The 27,660-nt window shown below is 41.7% G+C and overlaps 1 protein-coding gene across 1 annotated transcript in view; it reads right to left on the minus strand.

Annotated features, from left to right (window-relative positions):
• The window catches only part of LOC142651748 (dynein axonemal heavy chain 5-like), a 298,958-nt gene that overhangs the window by 80,692 nt on the left and 190,606 nt on the right, over nucleotides 1–27,660 (minus strand). The window contains exons 57-60 of the mRNA XM_075826792.1: nucleotides 18,178–18,842; nucleotides 16,246–16,526; nucleotides 14,636–14,851; nucleotides 8,272–8,439 (exon numbers count right to left, since the gene is read on the minus strand). Of these exons, the coding sequence (XP_075682907.1) occupies nucleotides 8,272–8,439; nucleotides 14,636–14,851; nucleotides 16,246–16,526; nucleotides 18,178–18,842 (1,330 nt within the window). The remainder of the gene's footprint in view (nucleotides 1–8,271; nucleotides 8,440–14,635; nucleotides 14,852–16,245; nucleotides 16,527–18,177; nucleotides 18,843–27,660) is intronic.

Below are 27,660 nucleotides of genomic sequence, written 5' to 3' on the forward strand. Positions count from 1 at the left end.
GCGCAAGCGCTGTTTCGCGGCGGTGATGAGAGGGGGGCCTGCAGCTCACGGTGGTGTTTTGGTGAAAAGAACAGGCCCCATTGCAGGGGCCTGTTTTTTTCTACCAAAGGCAAGTCGCGGCAGTTGCCGAGCCCCCCTTTCAATTAAGTTTGGCAAGGGCCCCCTACACTAGTACCCCTAATACCCCCCTGATGGCGGCCCTGCATATACCTAGTCTACCCTGGTCCCTGACACATCTATGGACCCCCTTGAGACCCTGGCTCAGCAGATGCAGGGCCTCTCCCTACAGGTCCAGGCCCTGGCTCAGAGGGACAATCTGCGTGATGCTTCCCTGGTAGTGCCCCCCACCTCACCTCTTGAACCCCACCTCAAATTGCCTGACCGGTTCTCAGGGGACCGGAAGACTTTTTTCTCCTTTCGGGAGACTTGTAGACTCTATTTTCGCTTAAAGCCCCACTCCTCAGGTTCTGAGAGCCAGCGGGTGGGTATAATTATGTCCCGGCTCCAGGACGGGCCCCAAGAATGGGCCTTCTCCTTGGCTCCTGACGCCCCTGAACTTTCCTCCGTTGATCTTTTCTTTTCTGCTCTCGGGCTCATTTATGACGAGACTGACAAGACTGCCTTTGCCGAGAGTCAGCTGGTGACCTTACGTCAGGGTAAGAGACCTGTAGAGGAGTATTGTTCTGACTTTAGGAAGTGGTGTGTATGTTCTCGGTGGAATGACCCTGCCTTGAGGTGCCAGTTTAGATTGGGTCTGTCGAACGCCCTGAGAGACCTGCTAGTTAGCTATCCCTCTGCTGACTCCCCAGATCAGGTTATGGCTTTAGCGGTACGACTTGACCGATGTCTCAGGGAACGACGACTTGAAAGTTTTTGTGCCTTCTCCTCTGATTCCCCCATGATAGCTCCCGAGGTTCCGTTGCTTCATTCTTCCATGGAAAACTCGGTTGAACCTATGCAACTCGGGGCCTCCGTGTCCCCCCAACAACGTAGAGAGTTCCGCAGGAAGAATGGTCTCTGCTTCTACTGTGGGGATGACAAGCATCAAGTGAACAACTGTCCTGGGCGTAAGAATAAGCAGCCGGAAGAACTTACGCGCCTAAGTGATGATCGGGGAGGTCACTTGGGCGCACAGGTATTTCCCGTAAAGATGAAACCTAATAAAATCTTGCTTCCCTTTCAGGTCTCTTTTGGTGGTAGGTCTGCTACCGGCAGTGCCTTCGTGGATTCAGGGTCTTCTGCTAATATTATGTCTGTGGAATTTGCTATGTCTCTAGCTATGCCATTGATTGATTTGCCTAAACCTGTACCGGTAGTGGGTATCGACTCCACTCCTCTTGCTAATGGTTATTTTACACAGCATACCCCTGTCTTTGAACTCCTTGTTGGCTTCATGCATTTGGAGCAGTGCTCTGTACTGGTGATGCAGGGATTATCGTCCGATTTGGTTTTAGGCCTTCCCTGGTTGCAGTTGCATAGTCCCACGTTTAACTGGAATACTGGGGATCTTACCACATGGGGTAATGAATGCATGACGTCATGTTTTTCTGTTAATTCTATTTCTCTCCCTGAGGAGGTGAACACTCTACCTGAGTTTGTTCAGGACTTCGCTGATGTTTTCTCTAAAGAGGCCTCCGAAGTGTTACCTCCTCATAGAGAATACGATTGCGCAATCGATTTGGTACAAGGAGCTAAGCTCCCTAAGGGTAGGATATTCAATCTCTCTTGTCCCGAACGTGAAGCCATGAGAGAGTATATCCAGGAATGCCTGGCCAAGGGTTACATTCGCCCCTCTACTTCTCCGGTAGGTGCTGGCTTCTTCTTCGTAGGGAAGAAGGATGGTGGTCTTAGGCCGTGCATCGACTACCGGAACTTGAATAAGGTCACTGTAAGGAACCAGTATCCCATTCCTTTGATTCCTGATCTCTGCAATCAGGTTCAGGGGGCCCAATGGTTCTCTAAGTTTGATCTACGGGGGGCTTATAACCTTATCCGCATCAAAGGGGGGGATGAGTGGAAGACTGCGTTTAACACACCCAAAGGTCATTTCGAATACCTCGTCATGCCCTTTGGGTTGTGTAATGCTCCCGCGGTCTTCCAGAATTTCATAAATGAGATTTTAAGAGACTATCTGGGGGTATTTCTTGTAGTGTATCTTGATGACAGACTTGTGTTTTCCAATGACTGGTCCTCCCACATTGAGCATGTCAGGAAGGTGCTCCAGGTCCTTCGGGAAAACAAACTCTTTGCTAAGACCGAAAAATGTGTGTTTGGGGTGCAAGAGATACCATTTTTGGGTAAAAAATCCTCACTCCTCATGAATTCCGCATATACCCCGCCAAGGTCCAGGCTGTGGCGGAATTTGTCCAACCTGCCTCCCTGAAGGCGTTACAGTGCTTCCTGGGATTCGCTAATTATTACAGGAGATTTATTGCTAACTTCTCGGTCATCGCTAAGCCTCTTACGGATCTCACTCGCAAAGGTGCTGATCTCCTCCACTGGCCTCCTGAGGCTGTCCAGGCTTTTGAGGTCCTTAAGAAGTGCTTTATCTTGGCCCCAGTGCTGGTTCAGCCCAACCAAATGGAGCCATTCATCGTGGAGGTTGACGCCTCCGAGGTGGGAGTGGGTGCTGTCTTGTCCTAGGGTACCAGGTCCCTCACCCATCTCCGTCCCTGTGCCTACTTCTCCAGGAAGTTTTCGCCCACTGAGAGTAACTATGATATTGGCAACCGCGAATTCTTAGCCATTTAATGGGCATTTGAAGAGTGGCGCCACTTCCTGGAGGGGGCTAGGCACCAGGTAACGGTCCTTACCGACCACAAGAATCTGGTTTTCTTAGAATCTGCCCAGAGGCTAAACCCGAGACAAGCTCGATGGGCATTATTTTTTACCAGATTCAACTTTTTGGTTACCTATAGGGCTGGGTCTAAAAATATTAAGGCTGACGCACTGTCGCGTAGCTTCATGGCCAGCCCTCCTTCGGAGGAGGATCCTGCTTGTGTTTTGCCTCCAGGTATAATCATTTCCTCTATTGATTCTGATTTAGTCTCCGAAAGAACAAGCTGTTTGTTCCCCTGCAACTCCGGCTAAGGGTACTTAGGGAAAATCATGACTCTGCACTATCTGGTCATCCAGGCATCCTGGGTACCAAGCACCTCATTGCCAGAAACTACTGGTGCCCTGGTTTGCTTAAAGACGTTAAGGCCTACGTCGCCGCTTGTGAGGTTTGTGCTAGGTCCAAGACTCCCAGGTCCCGACCAGTGGGCTTACTATGTTCTTTGCCCATTCCCCAGAGACCTTGGACCCATATCTCCATGGATTTTATCACCGATTTGGCTCCATCTCAAGTCAAGTCGGTGGTGTGGATTGCAGTAGACCGCTTCAGTAAGATGTGCCACTTTGTGCCCCTCAAGAAACTACCCAATGCTAAGACATTAGCTACCTTGTTTATCAAACACATCCTGTGTCTCCATGGGGTTCCTGTCAATATTGTTTCTGACAAAGGGGTACAATTTGTTTCATTGTTTTGAAGAGCCTTCTGTAAAAAGTTGGAGATTGATCTGTCCTTCTACTCGGCTTTCCATCCTGAAACTAATGGCCAAACGGAGAGGACTAATCAGTCTCTAGAACAATATTTAAGGTGTTTTATCTCTGTCAACATGATTGGGTCTAATTCATTCCCCTCGCCGAATTTTCCCTTAATAACCGGGTCAGTAACTCGTCAGGGGTCTCCCCCTTTTTCTGTAATTTTGGGTTTAATCCACGGTTCTCCTCCGTTTCACCTGGTAGTTCCAACAATCCTGTGGTAGATGTCGTTCATCAGGAACTGTTCACAGTCTGGGCCCAGGTTCAGAAGAACCTAGAGGCGTCCCAGAGCATACAAAAGACTCAGGCAGATAGAAGACGTTCTGCTAACCCCTTGTTTGTGGTCGGGGATCTGGTGTGGCTATCGTCTAAGAACTTGCGCCTTAAGGTCCCGTCTAAGAAATTTGCTCCCCGGTTTATAGGGCCGTACAAGGTCATTGAAGTCCTCAATCCTGTCTCCTTCCGACTGGAGTTGCCCCCGTCTTTTCGAGTGCAAGACGTCTTTCATGCCTCCCTCCTTAAACGCTGCTCCCCGTCCTTGGCTCCCTCGAGGAAACCTCCGGTCCCTGTTCTCACCCACGAGGGGGTAGAATTCGAGGTGGCCAAGATTGTGGACAGCAGGATGGTCCAAGGCTCCCTCCAGTACCTGGTCCATTGGAGAGGATACGGGCCTGAGGAAAGGACTTGGGTACCCGCCCGGGATGTTCACGCTGGGGTATTGCTCAGGAGGTTCCACCTTCGTTTCCCCAATAAACCAGGTCCACCTAGAAAGGGTCCGGTGGCCCCTCATAAAAGGGGGGGTACTGTAAAGGATTTGCCAGACACAGGTTCTGTGTCGACGCCCGTGGGCAATCAGTCTGCACCTGCTCCTATGTCTGTGCGACTGACTCCATCTTCCACCACTCAGGATGGCAGGCTTAGGAGTGGGAGAGCCTATCATAGCCTGGCCACACGGAGCTAGTTCCCGCCCACTGTCTATTTATACCTGCCTTTCCTGTTCCTCCTTTGCCTGTGATTCTTCTATGCTTGTTTCCTGGCTTGCTGCTGCTGCTTGTACTACTGATTCTCTGCTTGTTATTGACCTTGGCTTTCTGACCACTCTCCTGCTCAGCGTTTTGTACCTCGCTCTCTCCTGGTTTGACTCGGCTCGTTCACCACTCTTGTTGCTCACGGTGTCTCCGTGGGCAGCTGCCCCGTTTCCCTAGCTTCTGTGTACCCCTGTCGGTTTTGTCTGTCTTGCACTTACTGAGTGTAGGGACCGTCGCCCAGTTGTACCCCGTTGCTGAGGACAGGTCGTTGCAAGTAGGCAGGGACTGAGTGGTGGGTAGATTAGGGCTCACCAGTCTGTCTCCCTACCCTGTCATTACACATGGGGTATTGCCATACTCGGGGGAAATTGAGTAACAAATTGTGAGGTGCTTTTTTCACATTACCCCTCATGAAAATAAAAAATTGGGAGCTAAATCGAGATATTTTTGGAAAAAAATAAATTGTTCATTTTCACTGCCTAATTCTAATAAAATTTATGAAATACTTGTGGAGTCAAAATACTCACTACATCCCTAGATGAATGCCCTGAAAGGTGTAGTTTCCAAAATGGAGTCCCTTCTCAGGGGTTTCTACTGTACTGGTACCTCAGGTGCTCTGCAAAAGCGACATGGCGCCTAAAAACAAATCAAGCAAAGTCTGCATGCCAAGTAGCGCTCCTGCTATTCTAAGCCCTGCCGTGTGTCCAAACAGAAGTTTATGACCACATATGAGGTATTGCCGTACTCGGGAGAAAATTTCTTTACAAATGTTGGGGTGCTTTTTCTCATTTATTCCTTGTAAAAATTTGAAAATGCTATGTTATTTCAGAGAAAAAGTAGACTTTCATCCTCACAGACTAATTCCAATAAATGCAGCAAAAAACCTATGGGGTCAAAATGCTAACTATACCCCTAGAAAAATTCCTTGAGGGGTGTAGTTTCCAAAATGGGGTCACTTTTGGGGGGTTTCCACTGTTTTGGTCTCTCCAGTGCATTGCAAACGCAACATGACACTGAAAACCATTCCAGCAAAATCTGCGATCCAAAATCTTAATGGCGCTCCTTCCCTTCTGAGCCCTGCCATGGGTCTAAACAGCAGTTTATGACCACATATGGGGTATTGTGGAATCAGGAGAAATTACTTTACAAATATTGGGGTGCTTATTCTCCTTTATTCCTTGTAAAAACTAGAAAATTCTATGTTTTTTCAGAGAAAAAGTAGACTTTCATCCTCACAGACTAATTCCAATAAATTCAGCAAAAAGACTGTGGGGTCAAAATGCTAACTATACCCCTAGAAAAATTCCTTGAGGGGTGTTTCCAAAATGGGGTAACTTTTGGGGGTTTCCACTGTTTTGGTCCCTCCAGTGCGTTGCAAACGCGACATGGCACCGAAAACCATTCCAGAAAAATCTGCTCTCCAAAATCCAAATGAAAGCTTAATCTGGGCAATAAATATTGAGTTGCATTTATTTGGTAAAACTTTCTGTGTTACGGAAAAAAATGTATTACAAATGAATGAAATTTGTAAATTTCACCTCTACTTTGCTTTAATTCCTGTGAAACACCTGAAGGGTTAAAACACTTTCTGAATTCTGTTTTGAATACTTTGAGGGGTGCCGTTTTTAAAATGGGGTGTTTAAGGTTTTCAAATATATGGGCCCCTCAAAGCCCTATCAGAACTGAACTGGTCCCTGGAAAAAAAAGCCTTTTGAAATTTTCTTGAAAATTTGAGAAATTACTGCAAAAATTCTAAGTCTTGTAACGTCCTAGAAAAATAAAAGGACGTTCAAAAATTATGCAAACATAAAGTAGACATATGGGAAATGTTAACTAGTAACTATTTTGGGTGGTATTACTATCTGTTTTACAAGCAGATACATTTACATTTCGAAAAATCATAATTTTTGCAAGTTTTTTCAACATTTTTGAGTTTTTCTCAAATAAATACTAAATGTATCAACCAAATTTTTTCACCAACATAAAGTACAATATGTCACGAGAAAACAATCTCGGAATCGCTTGGATTGGTAAAAGCATTTCAAAGTTATTACCACATAAATCAACACATGTCAGATTTTAAAAAAAATGTGGCTGGTCCTTAAGGCCAAAATGAGCTTGGTCCTGAAGTTGTCAATAAAGGTTGTAGGAACAGGAATCAAGTACTAACTCTGGCACAGTATGGAGCATCAGCAATCTAAGTGGATATTCACATTTACAAGTTATGTAACATAGTTGGTTTGCTTGATTTATGTCACACCCGGCATGAAAGAACTCGACAGAAATGAATTAGAATAATTAGAATGAGATAAGATCCTCTATGGAAAGTCCACAAATAGGCAAATTAATAACATCACAGAGGATGGTTTCTATATTTTGTAACTCTACCCTCTATAGCGATGATCATAAATTACACTGCATCTTTGGACCAAGAAAGATTGATAAAATTTTTTTATTTAAATACATTACCTTGACTAGAAGCTCAGTCCCAGTACTACATACATTATTCAAAATGTATATGTACACATGTCGATACTCTGAAGGAAGCCATAAATATTTAAAAGTGCATATTCTGTCCACTTCGTAGTCACTCTATACGCCCATACTTATTTCTTATTGCCCAAGTAACAGCCTGCTGTCTTGCTGTTATTATATTATGAGAAACAGCAGGAGGTTCCTCCTAAAAACTCAAGTATAACTAAAAAATACCTTTCACTTTGGTTAGAAAATCTTAAATGTCTGCTCTTGTTACAGAGTGAAACTCCTTAGCACCTTCTACTAGCAGCAGGTTATTATCCCACAACTCTGAAAATACAGTTTTGATGCTGAATGTAGAATGGATTCTCTATGGGTGATCATATGTGTTTTCATAGATTAGAACAGCCAAAGTGATACCCATAACTTACAATAGTAGGTACAGTAGATGCTCCGGTCATGTTAACCTAAAATCAGCAACTTTGAACTTTTTTGAAAGTTTTTATACAGTAGTTTCCGGTCTAAATTCCATCAAGGACCAATTATTCTTAGTGTGCGCAGCATAACTCCGGCTAATCAGGAGAATGCGCCTGAGAACTAGCAGGGGGGAGATGGAGCAACATAAATATATAATAAAATGGAACATAACACAATGCTACAAATCAGCCAAGAATAAAGTACGCAGTAATAAAACACAGAATACTAATTAGCTAGACAACATGATATTTATAGCGCCAGTGAAGACATACTTTAAAGTTTGTTCGGGATTATATATTTTTTTGCTATAACCTCTTTCTTATTGTCTGTGCTACTTTGTAACACAATCAGCGTCGGAGGTGTGAAGGACCCACCAGGGAATCTATTTGCTAGGGATTATTTCACAGCATAAATGAAAGTTTATTGTTAGAAATGCAAGCCATTTGTATTCTGAGTTTGCTATATTACAAAACCTCATGTTTGAGGAATATTATTAGAACATGAGAAAAAAATAAAGTAATTTTGCTCAAATATGACAATAACCTGACGTTCAGTGAAGTAATTTGGAAATTTTGATGGCTAGTCCCAACCTGATGATGACTACACCACTAATTATGTCTTTTTAAAACAGAATAAACTTCATGAATGTCCTTCAAATAGCAGTGAGAAACGGGGCGCGTAAATGTTGAAGAACTGTAATCCATACCTTTAGGGGAAGAACTTCTTTGTTAATTCCAAAAAAGTCTGCCATGGCTTGTGTCCATGAACAGAGCCCTGCCACGTTTCCACACACTTTTTTTGCAGACTCAAGGTTGTAGTCTTCCATATCCAGATAGGGCTGTATAAGTTCAACTATTTCCTCGTTGATATTGTCCTACCGGAGTACATTTAAGATAGACCAATTAAAAACACAGCTCATCCGAATCCATAATGCTATCAACAATGTTAGGAAAATGAAAAAGAACAATTTTAGCATTAGTTTTTTAGTATTCTGGATTTGTCTTCCATCATGCCAAGACCCCAGATTCCAAATTAGTTTTACTGCGGGATGTGCTTTCTTGCTAGTTTAGGCTCTATTCACAATGTGTTTGCAGCGTCTGTTTAGCCCTGTATCCATAGGGCCCCATTCAAACGACGGAGTGTCCTATTGCCATTTGTTTGCCCAGTATATTGTACATCAGTATAATTTTCTTCCAACTGTATGGAATAGCGTAGTTGACTGCGTTATAGCATATGTCAAAAGCTCGCATCAGAGGTATACGTCACAGAATTCTCCTGACGTATAGTTTTGACATGCACTGCGAACCGGCGTAATTAGACCCTTGTCTCTACTTGTTCTGAAAAGGGCTTTGACTGACCTAACGAGTAGTGGGAGGGCTCAAGTAACAGCAGCTCTGGGCATATTTTAATCCCATTTATGGTATATCCACGTGATATGCCATAAATGTCTGATAGATGTGGGTCCCAGTTTTGGAAAATCCACATATTTCCAGAACGGGAGTCACCCAACCCCTATCCCACCTGGTGAGGCAGCTGCCGGCGGCTGCATCCAAGCAAAGCATGAATTGAGAGGTGGCTGGGCATATGCGCGGCTCTCTCTGTTCATTCCTATGGGAATTAAATAAAAAGCAAAGTGAGCAGGCTGTTTCCTGAACTCTCATAAAAATTAATGGAAAGTGGCCACCTCTCCATTCATTCTCCACTTTGAAGCGGTGGCCTCACAAGACAGGACGCAGGTGTGGTAAGCTAAGTTTTAGATCTAGGTGTGTGTCCCAGAGCTGTCACACTGATAATGATAGTAAAAATTGTGGGCCAAAACTTTTATTATTTTAAAGTGTAGCTAAACGTTTGACGTTTGTCAGAAGTTTGGATTGATGGAGGTCCGAGCACTGAGACCCCCACCAATCGCTAGAACGAAGCAGCTGAAGCGCTCGTGTGAGCACTCAGCCACTACGTGTCTGTTCGGCTTTTTCCGGAAATCAATGTATCGGAGTACGGACTCAATAGAAAGTCTATGAGCCTATATTCCGATACATCGGCTTTCCGAACAGACAGGAAGCGGCTGAGCACTCAAACGAGCGCTTCAGCTGCTTCGTTCTAGCGATTGGTGGGGCTCTTCGTGCTTGGACCCCCACCAATCAAAAACTTCTGACATGTCACTATGACATGTCAGAAGTTTGTCAAACGTTTAGCTACACTTTAAATGTTATGAGCTCATTTCTGAATATGCAAATGAGGCTATACTAGCCAAAGGGGCGATAACGGTAGGAAGACGGTCCCTGGATAAGTGCTGAGGCGATGTGTTGACGGAGATGCGTCTAGAAGTGTAAACACAGTGTGATCTCGCGATTTAAGCTGAGATCACTCTGTACAGGGAAGGGGAGACGCTATATGACACTGATTAAACAGCATCAAACAGACAACACAAACGCCGCCCACAGAGAAAGAGCAGCGTTATCGCATCATTGGCTAGTATAGCCTCATTTGCATATTGTTCATATGTGTAGACAGGGCAGCGATCAGTAGATGAACGCGCAAATGCTAAATCATCTGCTAATCGTATAGTTTTAAAAAAGTTAAATATTATCGTTGTCGGCAGCACATCTCCCTGTGATGCGTAGATGCGCTGCCGGCATGGTAATAATGTATGGGGACGAGCGATCGGAGTAACGACCGCTTGTCTTTATCCATAGCTCCGTGTGTCTCGTTGATCGGCGTTCGCTGCACCGGCCAATTGTCGGCCAGTGTAATAGGCCCTTAAATTTGGTGGTATCGCTAAAGACACAATGCTGGCAAACAATAAGCCCTGCATTGCGTGCTAAGGCCCTTTTACACTGGGCAATTATCGGGCAGACAATCGTTCATAGAACGCTTGTTGTCGATAATTGCCCTGTGTAAACAGGGCAGCGATCAGCAGATGAACGAGCAAACACTCGTTCATCTGCTGATCGTATAATTTAAAAAAACGAAAATATAATCTGTGTCGGCAGCATATCTAATAATGTATGGCGACGAGTGATCGGAGTAACGACTGCTTGTCCCCATACATAGCTCCTTGCGACAGGAGCAAACGAGCGCCGATCAACGAGCTGTCTCATTGATTGACACTCATTGCACAGGCCGGAATTGGCCGGTGTAATAGGCCCTTTACAATTGTATGGCGCCTAATGTAATGTAAATAAACATTCAATGCAATTCACAAACTGTCGGATATTGGTGTGAAATGATTATTTTACTTTGACAAGTACATCTGATTTACTCCATCCATGAATTCTGTATAAGGCTTAGTTTAAATTAAGTCCTGTTATGAGATTTACAATAAGTATATTGGTGGGAATTTTAGAACTAATGTACGACAGTTTTAAAGCGTAAAAAAAAAAAGCAAATTATGGTGCATGCCATATTCGCGCAATAATTTGCATCTCTTTTTTGTGTTTTCCACCACTCAAGCCACTTTCAAAAATTGGCAAAGCTTAGTGGGAAGTGTGGTGCCCTGGTGGTTTACCATCATTTACACCAGAAAGTGGCATAAATTATAGTGGGAATCTACACCAGCTCGTAGATGGCATAGATTTCACTTTGTGGCGCATGGACAGCCCGAGAAGTCAAATATTTTTATGAAGTCAGGAAGTAGAGATTTAGTAGGGAATTAGTGTCATCTTATGCCTGTGGGCTTCAGACGAAGACGTATTAGCGATAGTGTTTATAGTGGATTTCACTCATCATTCTACAGTATATGAGTGTTTCTCTACTCTGGCTCTCAAGTGCCCCCTACAGGTCATGTTTCTGAGTATTGCAGAGGGGATATAATTATTCCCATTGAATCAGGAATTGCCATAAGTGTTCTCTGTGGAATATCCTCGAATTATAACCTGTTAAACACTGTGAATATAATTACGTTACATTACATATATGCAGTATCTGCTTACAGTACATTACAGAACTAATTAGCTAAAAAATAATCATACTGCAAGCAAAATGCAATTATAGTGTAGTCAGACGTTGCAGGTTGAGGTGCGGTTAAAACCGCATATGCATGCAAAAACCGCATGCGTTTTACTGCGATTGGATTCATTATCGGTTGTAATGTTTTATGCAGTTTCAACTGGAGGTCAACATCTGAATACACCCTTAGTAATGAACGAATACCAGCATATTTGTCGGCTATCTTACATTATTTCTTAGGAGTAATTTAATCTTTGCACCAAAGTCAGCAGGAAGCGAGGGATGTTTAATATTCTTGTTTCATTTTCTCTTGAAAACTGAACCAAATAAAAAACTAAAAAGAAACCCCCGAAGTGTTAATTGCTCCTGGAATATAAGTTATGGTAAAATGTTTAAAATGTAATGGTTGTAGCCTTTGTCAGTATATGGAATACTGAGCATTAAATGAATGAAAAAATACGTGTTCACTGATATAGAATAGAAATGTGGGGCAAGAAATAAAACTTTCTCCATTCCATTAAAACAAATATTTTTCCATTAATTTCTATCAGGTTGTACTTTTCAGTTATATACGATACTAGTATAGAAAACCCGTTACATGGGTTTGCCTGCAAAAGGAATGGTGATAAGTATTTTTAAAAATATTAGAAAAAAAGTGTATTATAAAACCTATACTCTTTAAAACAATTACGGCTTTTAAGGTTCCTTCGCTCCTTAGAGCAGTTACGCCATTTAAGGTGGTTACGCCTCTGTAGCCTCTTCGGGCCTTTATTAGCCTCTTTGGGCTTTCCCCCTCTTCACCACCTCTGGCTTTCCCCCCTCCCGCTCTTATCCACCACTCCTACTCGAATATCGACCACTCCCACTTGAAAATCCTACGCTTCAACTCGATTATCCACCACTCCCACCGGAAAATCCTATTCTCCAACTCGATTGTCCACTACTCCCACTCGAAAATCCTACGCTTCAACTCGATTGTCCACCATGTCCAGTAACACTTACCTATTGGTGTTGCTTCTATCGTCGAAATGAAATAATAATAAGGAATTGGAAAGGAGAGAAATTAGGTTTGGTGCGTATCATAGAGTTTGGTTGTATTTGGTAAGAGAGAGAAAAAACACCACGTCCTCATCCAATATATATATATGATGGTACTGTAAAATTCAAAGTCCTGAAACCAAGTTCAGCATGTGCCCAAACACATCATTGGACTAGACTTTCAATTCTGAATTAACAGAATACTGGATTTTCATTTTGGACTCAACTATCATTTTCAGGTTACTGGAACAAGGGCATAGGTAGTACCGGTAGTTAGGATTATCCGGGATTTGATTTTTTTTTTTAGTAGGGGCTGGAAATGAAATAAATAAAACAAAAAAGCAACACTTAACTATGCTTGCCCTAGGCAATCCAGCACAAAAAGACACTCCATGTTTTGGAAAAACCTACAACTAACCTGCACACAAAAAGCTATTAGGACAGGTGATGAAGTAATCCTTGAAATAAAAGGATAAGAAGGAATGGTTGTCAAAGGAATAAAAGACCAAAATGCATTCAGCTGCTTATATTCAGGTGAGTAGTGATTTTGTATTATAAAACGTAGTCTTCATCAATACATAATCAAGAGTATAATGAGCAAGTATTGAAAGGAAAAACTAATGAAATATTTTACATATTTCAATTTCGCCTTTAGTTATAAAACCAAGGCCAAGTTTTAGAATTTAGTAGATAATTCTGGCCTGAATAAAATTCTATTATACTTGCAATTTAGATAGGACTGTGAAGATAATTATCCAATACAGGAGTCTTCTGAAATAAGCAGTTTTATTATGTGAATAGACTTGTGTTTAGGACTAGTGGACTTTGTGAATTTGGTACTGTACTTTTTATGAATGTGAAAAGAACTCAATTTGATATTCAAAATAGAAGCTTCTATACCTGATCTATCATTACATGCTCAATTTCTTAAAAGTAGTCGGTCAGGACTTTTGTTTACCCTACACCACTAGATCGGTGCAGGGGAGACAAATTTTGGTAGACCTCTGACGACGTTGTGATTAAAATCCTCACCCAGGAAAAGGAGTTTTAATCTTCAGGCCTGGGCTACACATAGACTTTTTGTAGTGCTACAGATTGAGTTTAACTCTTGAGTGACAGCTGCAGTCCAGAAATTGCATGCAACTCAATGCAGGCGCGGACATAGCAGAGGGCCCCTGTGTAAGAACAGTATATAAGCCCCTTATACTCTAATAGCTCATCAAATAACACCCTCCTTATGTCTCTCTAAAAATCCATCAATATTTGTAAACCATTGTCATTAGCCCAGTCCCTTACATGCAATCCAGCATACAGTACAAAGATGCTTTTAAGGTGGCAGTGGGCCTCCGTACCTTCTGCACCCCTGTGCAGCTGCACAGGTTGCACCAATGGTACGTCTGCCCCTGACTCAATGTATTAATTTAGACTGAAGCTGTAGTTCAATACTTAAAATCCATCAGCTCTACAAAATGTGTAGGTGTAGCCCTGACCTTACACGCTGAAAAGGAAGTGTCCGACTTCCACTGTAATTTCTCCCCAACCCCTCTGGTCTTGATTGACAGCTCTCCTGGTCCTCAGCCTCGTACGCTGTGCGATCCAAGATGAGATTCAAACTCCTTTTTCAGTGTAAGTTGTTCAGTCACAACGCTGACATGGGTATGCCTAAACTTGTCTCTTCCCTTTAAAGCACTCATTGGGGGGAATTTATTAAGACTGGCATTTTATACGCCAGTATTAATCTAGAGTGCTGGAGTAAGATGCGCCTAATTTATTAAGAGACGTGTGCATCTCTGGCCGCCTGTGCACCATAAAGTCAAAATAGTGGTTGTAGATATGCGCTATAATTTATGCTAAATTCTGGCGTAAATTAAAGTAAATTTGTAGGGCCATTGTGGCTCCACCCTTTTTTATACGCCCCCCTACTTTTTGCAAAAGTGCAGTGAGCAGCACAAAAGCCACAAAAGTTGCAATTTTTTTGCACAAATAGCGACTGTTGCAGCATTTACGCCAGTTTTCTGGTGTAGAACAGTTGATAAATTCCCCTTAATAAGTACAGTTAACATACAAGAAAATTTTGTTTTACAAACCTTGCGAAACTCTAGCAATAAGTTCAGAAATCCAGCATTATTCATTAGTTTCAGTGCCTCTCCCCAGGAAGGTTTAACACATGGTCGCTCTGGGTCAGCTGTCACTGGATCAATCCTTCTTAGAAACAGTAGCAAGACACAGTCCATAATTCTCATAATTAAATGGGGAGGTCTTCCCAGTTTACGAACAGTTGAAATGTCACCAGGTTTGATCGTCTGAAAAACATCATGAGAGAATATTTTTCTTAATTAAACGGTTCATTATACTATGTTAATGGTCTTGATCCTATGCAGACCTATGTGTTCATTGAGCCTATGCAGACTACAAACAAGCTGTTAAGTGTAACTTCAATCTGTCCCCTCTTCTTGCTAATCTACAGACAGTAGAAGATGGTCAGAGGGGGTGGAGTAACACATAAATGCAAGATCAGACTACTCACAGGGTTTATTTGTAGTCTGTTACCATAGATACATATAAGTCTGCATTGAAGCTGAACACAATACAGTATTATATTTTTAATCAAAGGTTATTTGCAGAGTTGCTTTTTTTTAATTTTAGGTGCAAAAAAAGGTGCAAAAATAGGTTGCAGAAGTGCACATAGCCTTTATGATTGTTTCGTATCAAGAAGGTTATATTACTATTGTAAAACTTTGCAACCACATGCAAATATTTACTGCATTTGATTTAGCTACATTTCACCCAGGCATTTTAATGTTGTCCCTACAATGATTTCTCATAGATCCTGCCCATGCCTATAATTTCACAAATTATAGTAGATTGATAAATCAAAAGTGAGAGGAATCCCTATGTACTCTTCATAGTTTTGTTTGTAGCAGATCGAGCTTTTCTACTCTGTGCCTTGTTTATTTGCAATAAAATGTATTTTATAACTCTCAATAAAAATGCAACTAATGTATTTTTTTTTTTTTTTTTTGCTTTCTCTTACAATTACAATACTGGTTATAATTTCAGAATTCCTTTTTATGCTTTCCATGTTAGCTCCGCACCCTTGAGACAAATCTATCATGGTGGAATCATACACAGAAATAACATAACATAAATTATAATGGAACATAAACCCTAGCAAAAACCATGAACCCCCTTCTGGTACACATCACGACACCGTTCCTTTTGAACCCTTGAAGAAGAGTAGAGCAGCCAATTCTCCCCTACCTGGTTTTGCCAACATTGTGATTCCTGTGGAAAGAAGGGCTCCAAAAAACAATCTGCCCATGTAGAAAGCAGATGGGGCCAACCTGAATTGGACCCACCTTTTCTTTACCATGAAAGTTTCAAAGCTTCATCCACCCAGGACTTTTCTGCTGGCTTACTCCATTTCAAAGCAATCAGAGCTATGGTAGGGCCAGGGCTACACCTAGACTTATTGTAGTTCTACTGATTGACTTTAACTCTTGAGTGACAGCTGCAGTCCACAAAATTGCATGCAGCTCAATATATTAATTTGGACTGCAGCTGTAGCTCAATAGTTAAAATCCATCAGTAGCGCTACAAAAAGTCTAGGCGTAGTTCTGGTCTAAAGTTTGTGTATCTATGCATGCTTAATAAAGGGGTAATTTACGAGCAGTAAAGGGAAATAAAAGTGAATCACCTGCAGAGCATCTTCAGCCATTTTCAAGGCAGGCTTGGCCGCTTCCAGCTTCTCTTCAGCTGATGCTTTGGCTATTGCAATTTCATCAACAATAGCCTGTGCTTTGTCTTTCACCTTTTGCACCTGCATCTTTACTTTTTCAGCAGCATGCGCTTTCAAAGTTACTTCCTGCAGAACTTCATCTGCTTTTTTCGATGCAACAGCAAGGTCTTTTTCTTTAACTGCAAGCTCTTTTGACAACTGATTGACAGACACTTCAGCTTCCATCAATTTTGCAAGACCTGAAAAGAATAACGCAGGATTAAAAATTTAGAAACTGATATATGTACAGCACTTTAAGCAGATCTGACTTGTCACTCTGCAGGTAGCATAATATCGCACAGGAGGAGCTGAGCGGATTTATATATAGTTTTGTGGAAATAGATTCATTATCACTTACTAATTTAGTGATTTATTCAATTAATGCCCTGCTCATTTTGGCCCTTAGAGTCCAGGGAGCAGTCTCACTCAATGATTGACAGCTCATACATGCACCTTCATGCAGTGAATGCTGCTCACTTGGAGCCTATGAGTACGGCGGGCGGTCTCACTCAATGATGGACAGCTCATACATGCACCTTCATGCAGTGAATGCTGCTCACTTGGGGGCTACGAGTACAGAGAGTGGTCTCACTTAATGAACGACAGCTTATACATGCACCTTCATGCAGTGAAGGCCGCTCACTTGGGGCCTATGAGTCCAGGGAGCAATCTCACTCAATGGTTGACAGCTCATACAGGCACCTTCATGAAGTGAAGACTGTTCAATTTGGGGCTATGAGTACGGAGGGCGGTCTCACTTAATGAATGTGAGCTCATACATGCACCTTCATGCAGTGAAGGCTGACCACTTGGGGGCTACGAGTACGGAGAGTGGTCTCACTCAATGAACGACAGCGCATACTTGCACCTTCATGCAGTGAAAGCGGCTCACTTTCAGCCTATGAGTATGGAGGGCGGTCTCACTCAATGAACAACAGCTCATACATTCACCTTTATGTAGTGAGGCTGCTCACTTGGAGCCTATGAGTACGGCGGGCGGTCTCACTCAATGAACGACAGCTCATATATGCACCTTCATGCAGTGAGGCTGCTCACTTGGAGCCTATGAGTACGGAGGGCGGTCTCACTCAATGAACGACAGCTCATACATGCACCTTCATGCAGTGAGGCTGCTCACTTGGAGCCTATGAGTACGGAGGGCGGTCTCACTCAATGAACGACAGTTCATACATTCACCTTTATGTAGTCAGGCTGCTCACTTGGAGCCTATGAGTACGGAGGGCGGTCTCACTCAATGAACGACAGCTCATACATGCACCTTCATGAAGTGTTGGCTGTTAATCAAGTAAGACCATTTTTAAGACTCATGAAATATTGAGAAGGGAAATGAATCCAATAAATGACAAATTATAATGAATATTTTACCACAAAGCTACAATAGTCTGCTCAGTTCCTCCTGTTCTAAAACATGCAGATAGGACACCATGTTTCATGTGACAGATTTGCTTTAATTTAGAATACCAGCTAGGTCTGTGTTATAACAGGTCAACAATTATTTTCTGTAAGACTATCATATGAGGACTTCTTTTTTTATCTCTTCTCCCAAAAGTGATAATAGACATGCTGTCTTCCTTTAAGTAAGACTACATAGAAAGTGAGCTATTCACACTGTGCATGTTTAAACAGGAAGTTGAAAGATTCCCATCTATACTCCTGCTAGGCAAACACGAATTTCTTGAACAGTTTCCCAGATCCGGCTACTTTTCAGATTTCGTCATGTCATAGGTCTTTGCATTTTCATGTCAACATTAAATTGAGATTCTTAACAAAAAAAAACCAGTACAAATATAAAATGTGTTTGTTATGTTAATAAAAGGAAATAAAATGTACCTGTTTTCATGCGGTTGGACAGGTTTCCAACATATTCAAATTTTTCTCCATATATAGCTTTGTATCCACCAATGAATGACAGATATGATTTTGGAGTGACATATGTCTGACGCCTGTATCTTTCAAAATATTCAACACACTTTTCTGCCACAATGTCTTGAAATGTACCCATTGTGTTCACCACGCTCCTCTTCACCTCATCTGTGCATTCTATTTTATAAGAAGCCAAGAAGTGATCGGCCACAGCAACCAAGGCATCACGAGGCCAACGCTGGAACCAGTCCATGGTACAACCAGAAATTAGGCCGGGAAATTTTAGAGCTCTTGTTCTGAACTTTTCTCCAACTGGGGAGAAGCAAAGTACCACATGTAGATTGCTGCGGACACGAGAGAGGAAGTAATCATAGAGGTTTTCAGCAGTTGGAGCTCGTCTTGGATATTCTTTCTTCATGACAGGGATTAAATCTTGGGTGATTTCATCAATCTCATCTCTTGCAAACAAATTGGACACCTCTCCCGAAGCCAATACATTATTCATGTACTCTAAAAAGGATTCGTCCTTAATTTCATTGTCTGTAAATATGAAGGTAATTCCTTTTCCCTTTTGGCCTGCTGTGCGGTATAACAGCTTCAGATCATCCAGAAGATTATTTGTACCATATGTTCTGCAATAAATCAGACATTTATATGTGATTTATTAGAGCCAAAAAAATCGTAAAAAATATTTCACAAAACACATACGATTTAACGAAGCCTAATGTCGTGAATTGCAGAAAGTTCTATACTTCCTTAACACTACACAGCAGGTATTTTCTGCTTTTGCGTTTTTGGGTAGAAAAATGTGTTGTATTTTAACAATCAAACTTTACGTAGAGTGATACATGTAAAAACTTTTCAGACACCAAACATTTGAAACATTTCTAGAGCAGCTATAAGTCACTTTTTATTATGTGATCCACTTTCAAACCAAAATCCTTTTTTGTAAAGATAGATATGTCAGCAGATTGTGGTCATTATTTGTGTACAGAGTGAAAACAAAAAACGATAATTTCTTATATTTCTTGAATGAATTGGAAATGAACACCCAAAGAATTTACTTTATAACTCATAGGAGATATTGATCCTAGAGAAAGAATTTGAACATGAAGCGCCCTGTTAGGAGGATGTACAATTGTCTGTCCGCCTTCTGAATGTGAATGATCGGTCCTGCAGTGTTCTTGATCGGAGCGGTGGTGAGATTTAAGTTCCTTCCATCTCTGGCACAGCGTGACTAGGACATTTAGAAAGATGAACGGCAGTGGTCTGTGGGGACAGGGCTGAATCGATACTGCACTTTTGCACGTTGTGATGCACAGATACAAAGCACAGCAATCCAATATAAGAACAGATTTCAGATAGTTACACTAGCCTGCATTCATGCTATAGATGCATCAATCAACAAGATGTAGCACTTAAGAATCTGCAGGATATTGTTGTAATTAATTCTCCCTATTCTAAGGCCTAATTGTTCTTTTACACCCAGCAACCAAGGAGATCTAAACACACAACAGGTGAAATCTATATTTATGCTGACAGAATACTGTGAGCACACACAATCTAGTCCCTCAAGATTATTATGATGTATTTATACCCCATCAGGCGTCAGCACATCCACGTAAACATTGCTTGTTGGCAAGCAGTTCAGAAAATGCGTCTGACTGCACGGCAAGGATTTTACAAATAGACAAAAAGAAGTGGATCGCATTTAGCCTGTTGTCAGCTTTAAATGATACACCGCAGATATGTAAGTGTGGAGCGATTCATAATACAATGTAACTAATAATGATCAAAGCTAAAACTTAAATATAAGAAACACACGTAACATATACAGCCCTGCTTGTTATCTATGATAACTGTTTTGGCCTAGTGGAATTCTATCAAAGGTCCATCGTTTCTATTGCAATAATTATTTTTTTCTTGTGTTTTAAAGTCTAACTAAACTTTAAAAAAAAGTAGGGGCCCGTCACTGAGACCACCACCGATCACTAAAACGAAGCAGCAGAAGTGCTCGGTTCAGCACTGTGCTGCTTAGTTTCTGATCAGCTTTCTTTGGAGCGTTGTATGGGCTCAATAGAAAGTCTATGAGTTCGTACACCGCTCACTTGGCTTTCCGGAAACCCCTCCCTCCAAACAAAACTTCTGACAAGTCACTATGACATGTCAAAAGTTTTTAAAAACATTTACTTATCCTTTAAATGTTTAAATTACCCAGTTTCCACAGCTAGGTCCTGGCTGTCAGGTGGAAGAAAATGGCAGCCAGCACCTACTATCAGCAGCCAGGACCCAAACTCTGGTGGCGTATATACAGATGTCACAGCTTGCAGCGCTATTCTTGCCATCAAAGCGATGGACACTGCAACGGAACCCTGACAGACCCATTATTAATCAATGGGGATCATCGAACTCTGTTGGGATCTGGCACAGCGTTCAAACTTCTGTTATGTACAGAAGCCATGACGCATATGTGAACAGAGCCTAAGGCCCCATGCACACGACCGCATTTTTCATCCGTAATTATGGACCATAATTATGGACCATAATTACGGACCCATTCATTTCTATGAGCTACAGACACCTTTCCGTATTTTTATGGATGGGTGTCCGTTCCGTAGAAATGATTTGTAAAATATAGAACATGTCTTATTATTGTCCATAATTATGGCACGTACTCCTCATAGAAGTCAATGGGAGCTTCCGTAATTACGGACAACTACGGACGTGCACCCGTAGCCGTCTGTAATTACGGAGGCGTTGCTAGGCGGCGCCAGGTTTAGAGATGTTGCACATCATTTGTGGGTTTCTTCTTCTTTTTGCGGATCCGTATATATGGATGCATTACGGTCGCACTACGGGCCATATTTGCAGATAAGTTGCGGATGACTACGGATCCGTATTTACAGACATTTACAGATATTTACGTATTTATGGATGGATGAAAATGGTTCCACTTTTTTTTTATCCAAGCAGGGACAAGAAATCGAATTATGTTACTCTATATATTCCACACGTAGCGGAATTGATGTGTTTTTTCCGTACGGAATTACGGACAAAAAAAACGCAGCAGAATACAGTAGCAGCAAACTGGATGAGATTGAACAAATCCCATAAACACACACTGCGTAAATACGGAGTGAAAAAAACGCTCAGAAATTGAACTATTGTGCAGAATTTTATTCTGCAACATGTCAATTATATTTATTTGTTGCAGGAATTCCCCATTGAATTCAAATAACAGTTGTTGCGTACTTTGCGGCGGGTTCGCAACAATCCCGCTGCAAAAAACGCAATTCAGAAAAAAAAGCCTGATACTTACCCAGAAGTCTGTGTTCCTTCCTCCTTCGCAGCCTCCTGAGATGACGTTTCATCCTATGTGACTGCTGCAGCCAATCACAGGCTGTAGCGGCGGTCACATGGGAGGAAACGTCATCCCAGGAGGACGGCCTGGGTGATGTCAGAAGGCCGGCCTCCTGGGATAACGCTCCATCCCATGTGACCACCGCTGCAGTAAATCACATGCTGCAGCGGTCTCATGGGATGAAACGTCATCCCAGGAGGCCGGCCTGCTATCAGTTTTCCGCAGCGGAAATTCTGGGCGAAAAAATGCACCACAGTTTGGTACGGTTTTTCGCCCGGAATTCCCTGCGGCGTACAAGCTGGATACACTGTGTGCTTTTACGCAGCGTATTCGTCCCGTGTGAACTCAGACTTTCAGTAAATAAAACAGTTCTAGAAACATTTCATGCAAGAACAAAAAAAAACAACATACTGCGAGCATGGTAAAGTTCTCATCCCTAATCACTGTCATCTTTTGTAAAACTGGCCAAATTTTTTAAATCTATTGGTGTTTGTTAGCATATACCGTACTTCGTGTCTCTCCACAACATGAACAAAAAAAATAAAATAAAGAAAAAAAGTCTGTAAATATAAGTCCATAGGTAGTTCTCTTCTCTCAAGATGTTAGGTTGTCGACTCAAATTTTCCATCCCTTGAATATCAAGCCTGCCTATTCCTGTTGTTATATTTTTGCATAAGGTTATATTCAGACACATCAGATTTGTTGCAGAAATTTCTGAATTGGGTTGCCTCTGCATCATTAGCATGGATTTCTCCAAACCCCATTTAGATGAATGAAACCGTAGTAGAAATGTCTGCAACATATCTGCCAAATTTGATCATAGCCCCATAGCCCCCAAAGACTCGGGCTCTCGGCAAAATATGTCGGGGGGCATCGACTTCAATGTTTTTAATCATTTCCTTTTGCTACAGTATGTAGATGAGAATTAATATGGAATGTAAACTGCAGTCACTTCCATAATAAATAGACCTCTTGCTGTGTTACCACTGCCGGCTGGCAGGGAAATATAGGAAAATATTCTAGTATCTCCCTGATGCTTTAGGTAGCTCACTTTAGTACTATTCTGAGTAAAGTGGAAATCAGGGCATTTTCATGCCCTAACTTGGCACTTCAGGACAGTGGAAAGGTGAGATAACCTGGCACTCGGTAACTAGTGAGTGAAAGACTTTTTTGACACTGTTTTCACTGTACCACGAGCACAACTGTGGCGGAAAAAAAAATGGTGTGGTAAGTTTAATATGAGTCATCATAGTGGAAATGCTCTTTGCAAAATTGATCTATGGTTTACAATCTAGGATCATATCCAAAAATTGCTAAGCATTATAGAAGAATAGTGAGGGGTGTAACTCTAGGGGGTTGCAGACGAAGCAGTCTTATCCCAGCTCTGGTGAATGATAGGGCCCAACGCTGCTAGGTGAGAGGAGGCTTATACTATACATGGCATACTGCCGCATATCATAATAGGAGATTGAAGTTATGCCACTGAAAATGTTAAATTAAAAGTCAGCTTCTAAGCAATTTTCCGAACATTGATCATACAGACAACCCTATGATGCTAGAAACCTTCTCAAAAATTGCCAATGATTTTGTACAGGCCATGAAAAATGTATGACTAAGACATCTATGAGTAATACCTATACTATATATGACTTTATCAGCTTGAAAGCATATCTGTATAAAATAGCACGTTATTATTTTAAGGTATAGTACAATGAGTCACGTTATTTTATTTCATGAAGAAAATGGTAACTTGACGGAGAAAGTGTTAAGTTAATGGTGGAACTAAAAGTCTAATTGGTTACAAATACTCAACAAGAGATGAATTAAGTTGCGCGTTTCAATAAAAACTGAAGGATTACATTGTAAAAACACTAAATGGAGAGAGCTCGCTGAGGTTTATTCCTACGACTAGAATAATAAGTAGTAACTATAAGAATTTTCCACTCAGGTTTTCCACTCCCGGACAACTAATGAGCTATCCACCTGATAGGTCATCAGTGTATGATCGGTGCAGGTCCGACACCCGGACCCCGCACTGATCAGCTGCTCCGGCTGCCTGTGGGCACCGGATGTCATTGTACAGTATGCAGTGTACGGAGTTGGAAGCAGTTGGCTCCGTACACTGCATAGTGTCCATGCTGCAGAACTGCAGCTCTGCTACTATTCACCGTGAGCGGCTTAGTACACATATTTTCAGAGTCCGCTTCACTTCTACCATATACTAGCGTTTCAGGCATCTTATTGGTGCCGCCCATTTACTTTTTTTTTCGCATCAATGCCCGCCCTATTTAACTTGTGTTTAGCCTCAATGGCAGTAGACAGTGCCCGTCCCAATTGTATAAAAATGGATGGTGAGGGTTATATACAGGGATGATGGGGTAATATGCAGGGATGATGGCGGGCTGGTATATGCAGGGATGATGGGGGTCCCTGTATATTACCCCCATTATCCCTGTATATGCCAGCCATTATCCCTGTATATTACCCCCATTAGCCCTGTATATAACTCCCCTTCATCCCTGTATATAACCCCCATCAACTCTGTATACAGGAATTATGGGGGTTATATACAGGAATGATAGGAGTTATATACAGGGATGATTGAGGTAACATACAGGGATGATGGCTATATAGTATATACAGGAATAATGGGGTTATATATAGGGATGATGGTTGGTATATACAGGGATGACGGGGGTAATATACAGGGATGAAGAGGGTAATATACAGATATGATAGGGGTTATATACAGGGACCGCCATCATCCCTGTATATATGTCTGCCATCCTCCCTGTATATAACCAACATCATCCCTGTATATAACCACATCAATGCTGTATCAAACCCCCATCATCCATGTATATTACCCCCATCATCCCTGTATATACAACTAAGGTGGACACTGTCCACTCGCCGTGGTGAGTGGGCATTGAGGTAAACAAGAAGTAAATGGGGTGGGCATTGAGGACATATATGGCAGGAGTCTAGCAGAATCTGAGAATATGCGCAAAGGCAAACAGACCAGAGGAGCAGAGGGATCTCTTCCACTTAGCATTGGAACAGAGCTAGGCGAGTATGTATATTGTTATTTTTATTGGGCACTATTGGGGCTGTCTGGATGCAATATACTGTGCGGGGGCAGCTATGGGGGCATTATGATGTGTGGGGGCAGCTATAGGACTCAGGAGATCAGCAACACAACCAGGTAGATATCACAGAGGAAAAGGACAAAAAAATCCCAACAAGGGATGGTGCACGCAGAGAGAAAGTCCCAAGTCCAAGAGGACAAATTGTATGCAATATAAGTAAGAGGAACTGCAGCACTGAAGTTTCCAAAAAATGTGTTGGTCTTTATTCACCAAGTAAAAAACTTGCAACCTTTCAACCTATGTTGGGTCTTTATCAAGCATAGTAACAATGAATCAATGCACGTTTTATATAGCACATAACATGTGACATCACTTTCTTTACAAATTTCATATAAATAACATGTGTATAACATTAAAAGATACATGACACAACAAATAAATATCCCCCACACCATCACCATGCTCCATAGTATCAAAATATATAAGGATCGCCAAGAGAAATACCTGTATATCTGTTTATGCAAGCTTCTGATGCCTGCAGCAATATGGACATTATACTGTGTGGGGACAGCCTTGGGGCATTATACTGTGTGAGATGCAGTGTCAGGGGGTATATTTTATACAGTAGTATACAGCAGGCATGCAAGAAGGGGTGTGGTCTAAAATTGTTTATTAATCGTAATCGAGTTTATACGTCCAATTAATCGTGATTTTGACTCAGGTCATAATTGCCCAGTCCAACCTAACAGTGCCTGATGCTAGGCGAAGAATATGCCTTTAATCTATACACTATTCTTTACTGTCTCTGTGTGTAATTCAAAGAAAGGGATTGAAAGTGTCATGCCTGTGGGGTATGTGGGCCCACTAGGCCGCTCCGCCATAGTGGAGAAGTAGCTGGTCAAACAACAGTCTATAACAGTCTCCAGGACAGGAGTACCTGGGAAGATGATCTGGCAGATACTTAGAGTAGCGGACACGTGACATAGCAGACACTTGGAACAGATGAGGCTTGATGTGGCAGATGACATTGGATGTGGCAGATGACACTGGACATGGCAGATGAGACACACACAACTCCAACAATAGACTTTGGCTCAGGAACAAACACACCAACAGGATACAGGAAGTAGGATACGGGAACACTGGGAGCAAGATACAACTAAGGGACCATTTGCTTAGACGAACATGGGAATACAACAACGCTCAGGCAAGGGGTGAAAGGGCAGAGCCCTTTTTATAGTCCAGGTTGATCTGGGGATTGGTTAAGGAACTTTTACTGGTGCAAGCACTGGCCCTTTAGGCCAAGGGACGAGCGCGCACGTGCACACCCTAGGAGAGGCTGCAATACGGCCGTGTGTGCTGATGTCTCCAGGGAGGGAGATGCCGGCATGTGCTCAGAGGTCTGCGGTCGTGGCCGCCGGGAGGTGAGAGAAGGCGGCAGTCATCGACCGTGGCCGTTACAGCAAGATTAGTAGTTGAAATATACAACTTAATATCATGACTGGAAACTCTACAGATGTGCACTACTTTTTGCAGCACAGCTTCACTCAAGTGAATAGAGCTGAGGTTCCAAGACACAGCTCATGAACAAGAGATTCACTGTTTTCTAATCTCATAAAAAAAAATAATGAAATCCCAAGTCAGTTATGGTAGAATACAGTCAGATACTAGTTACAATCATATATATATATAATGCCCATTTCACACGACCGTAATACGACCGCATGACGGACAGAACATCTTGACCTCTCATGGCTCTACAGAACTAGGATCCGGGTGTTGTGCCGTAATACAGATGTTAAAATCGATGTGAAATCGATGTGAAATCGATCTGTGATGGAGTGCTATATATGTATGTATATATATATATATATATATATATATATATATATATATATACATACACACACACATAATTTAAATATTGTACATTAATGTTTCATCGTGTCACTAGGCTTAGTTAATCTCTGAAGGACACAGCATTTAGAATCCCTGCAAACGCTGCAGATTTTGTTGCAGAAAGTTCTGTAAATGAAAATCAATTCTATTCATCTGAATGTAGTTGTTTCTGCAGCAAGCACAAAATCTGCGGCGCGTGCAGGGGATCTTAAAAGTGAAATATTTCTCTTTCTGGAACGCGCTATTAATAAATTAGGTAAAAGGTTTTTCCAGAAGCAAAACTTTTATGACCCTTTCAGAAATCCTTCCCACTGTCTTAATGTCATATTCAAAGATAATGAATATACTATGAATATACTGAACATGAAAGCAAACTCTGATTCAATCGAGGTTGCAGTCCTCTGCATCAGCATTAAATTGCCCCTATTTTCAGAGATGTTCCTCTTTATCCCCTTATTCCTCTTAAGTCTACTAAATATCAAAACATGAAAGTACCTTTGAGTTGCAAGTTTTATGCAGAAAATTTACACTTCTTCCTAATATTAATCGAGCTTTATCTCCAGGGTACAGAGCAAATGTTCACATTTAATATTTACTTGAAATGCAAATAGTAGATTTTATACATTCTGCTCAGCACAGACACAAGGGTATTTGCTGGACCATAAAATATCCCAAACAGATTTGTGTTTCAGCCAGACGTTATTGTAGTAATTGATACATCATTGTATTCAGCCGGGAGATATGTATAGTATCTTCCAGCATATTCACTTTGAGACAACCAACATATTTATTCCATACTCTGTAGGTTAGTCTATTGGGAGAGGTGAAGATGACACTTTTAAGACCCCAGCTTTATACCACGGTATAGGTTAAAGCTACCAGAATGGAAGATATTGATTAAAAATGGATTACACTGAATGAGTGTATTTTAATCTTGATTTTGTTTTTATTATGATATTTTTTTTTGGACATAGAACAGCGAGCAAAAAGTAAAATATGTTTGAAATCGAATTAATTATACTACAGATGTTATTCTTATAGGTAATAAGTGAAAAAAAAAAAAAAAAGGACAACCCATTTGGCTTATTTTTAATGTTAAAA

Source organism: Rhinoderma darwinii, chromosome 5 (genome assembly GCF_050947455.1).
Source record: "Rhinoderma darwinii isolate aRhiDar2 chromosome 5, aRhiDar2.hap1, whole genome shotgun sequence".
In the NCBI taxonomy this organism is placed as follows: Eukaryota; Metazoa; Chordata; class Amphibia; order Anura; family Rhinodermatidae; genus Rhinoderma; species Rhinoderma darwinii.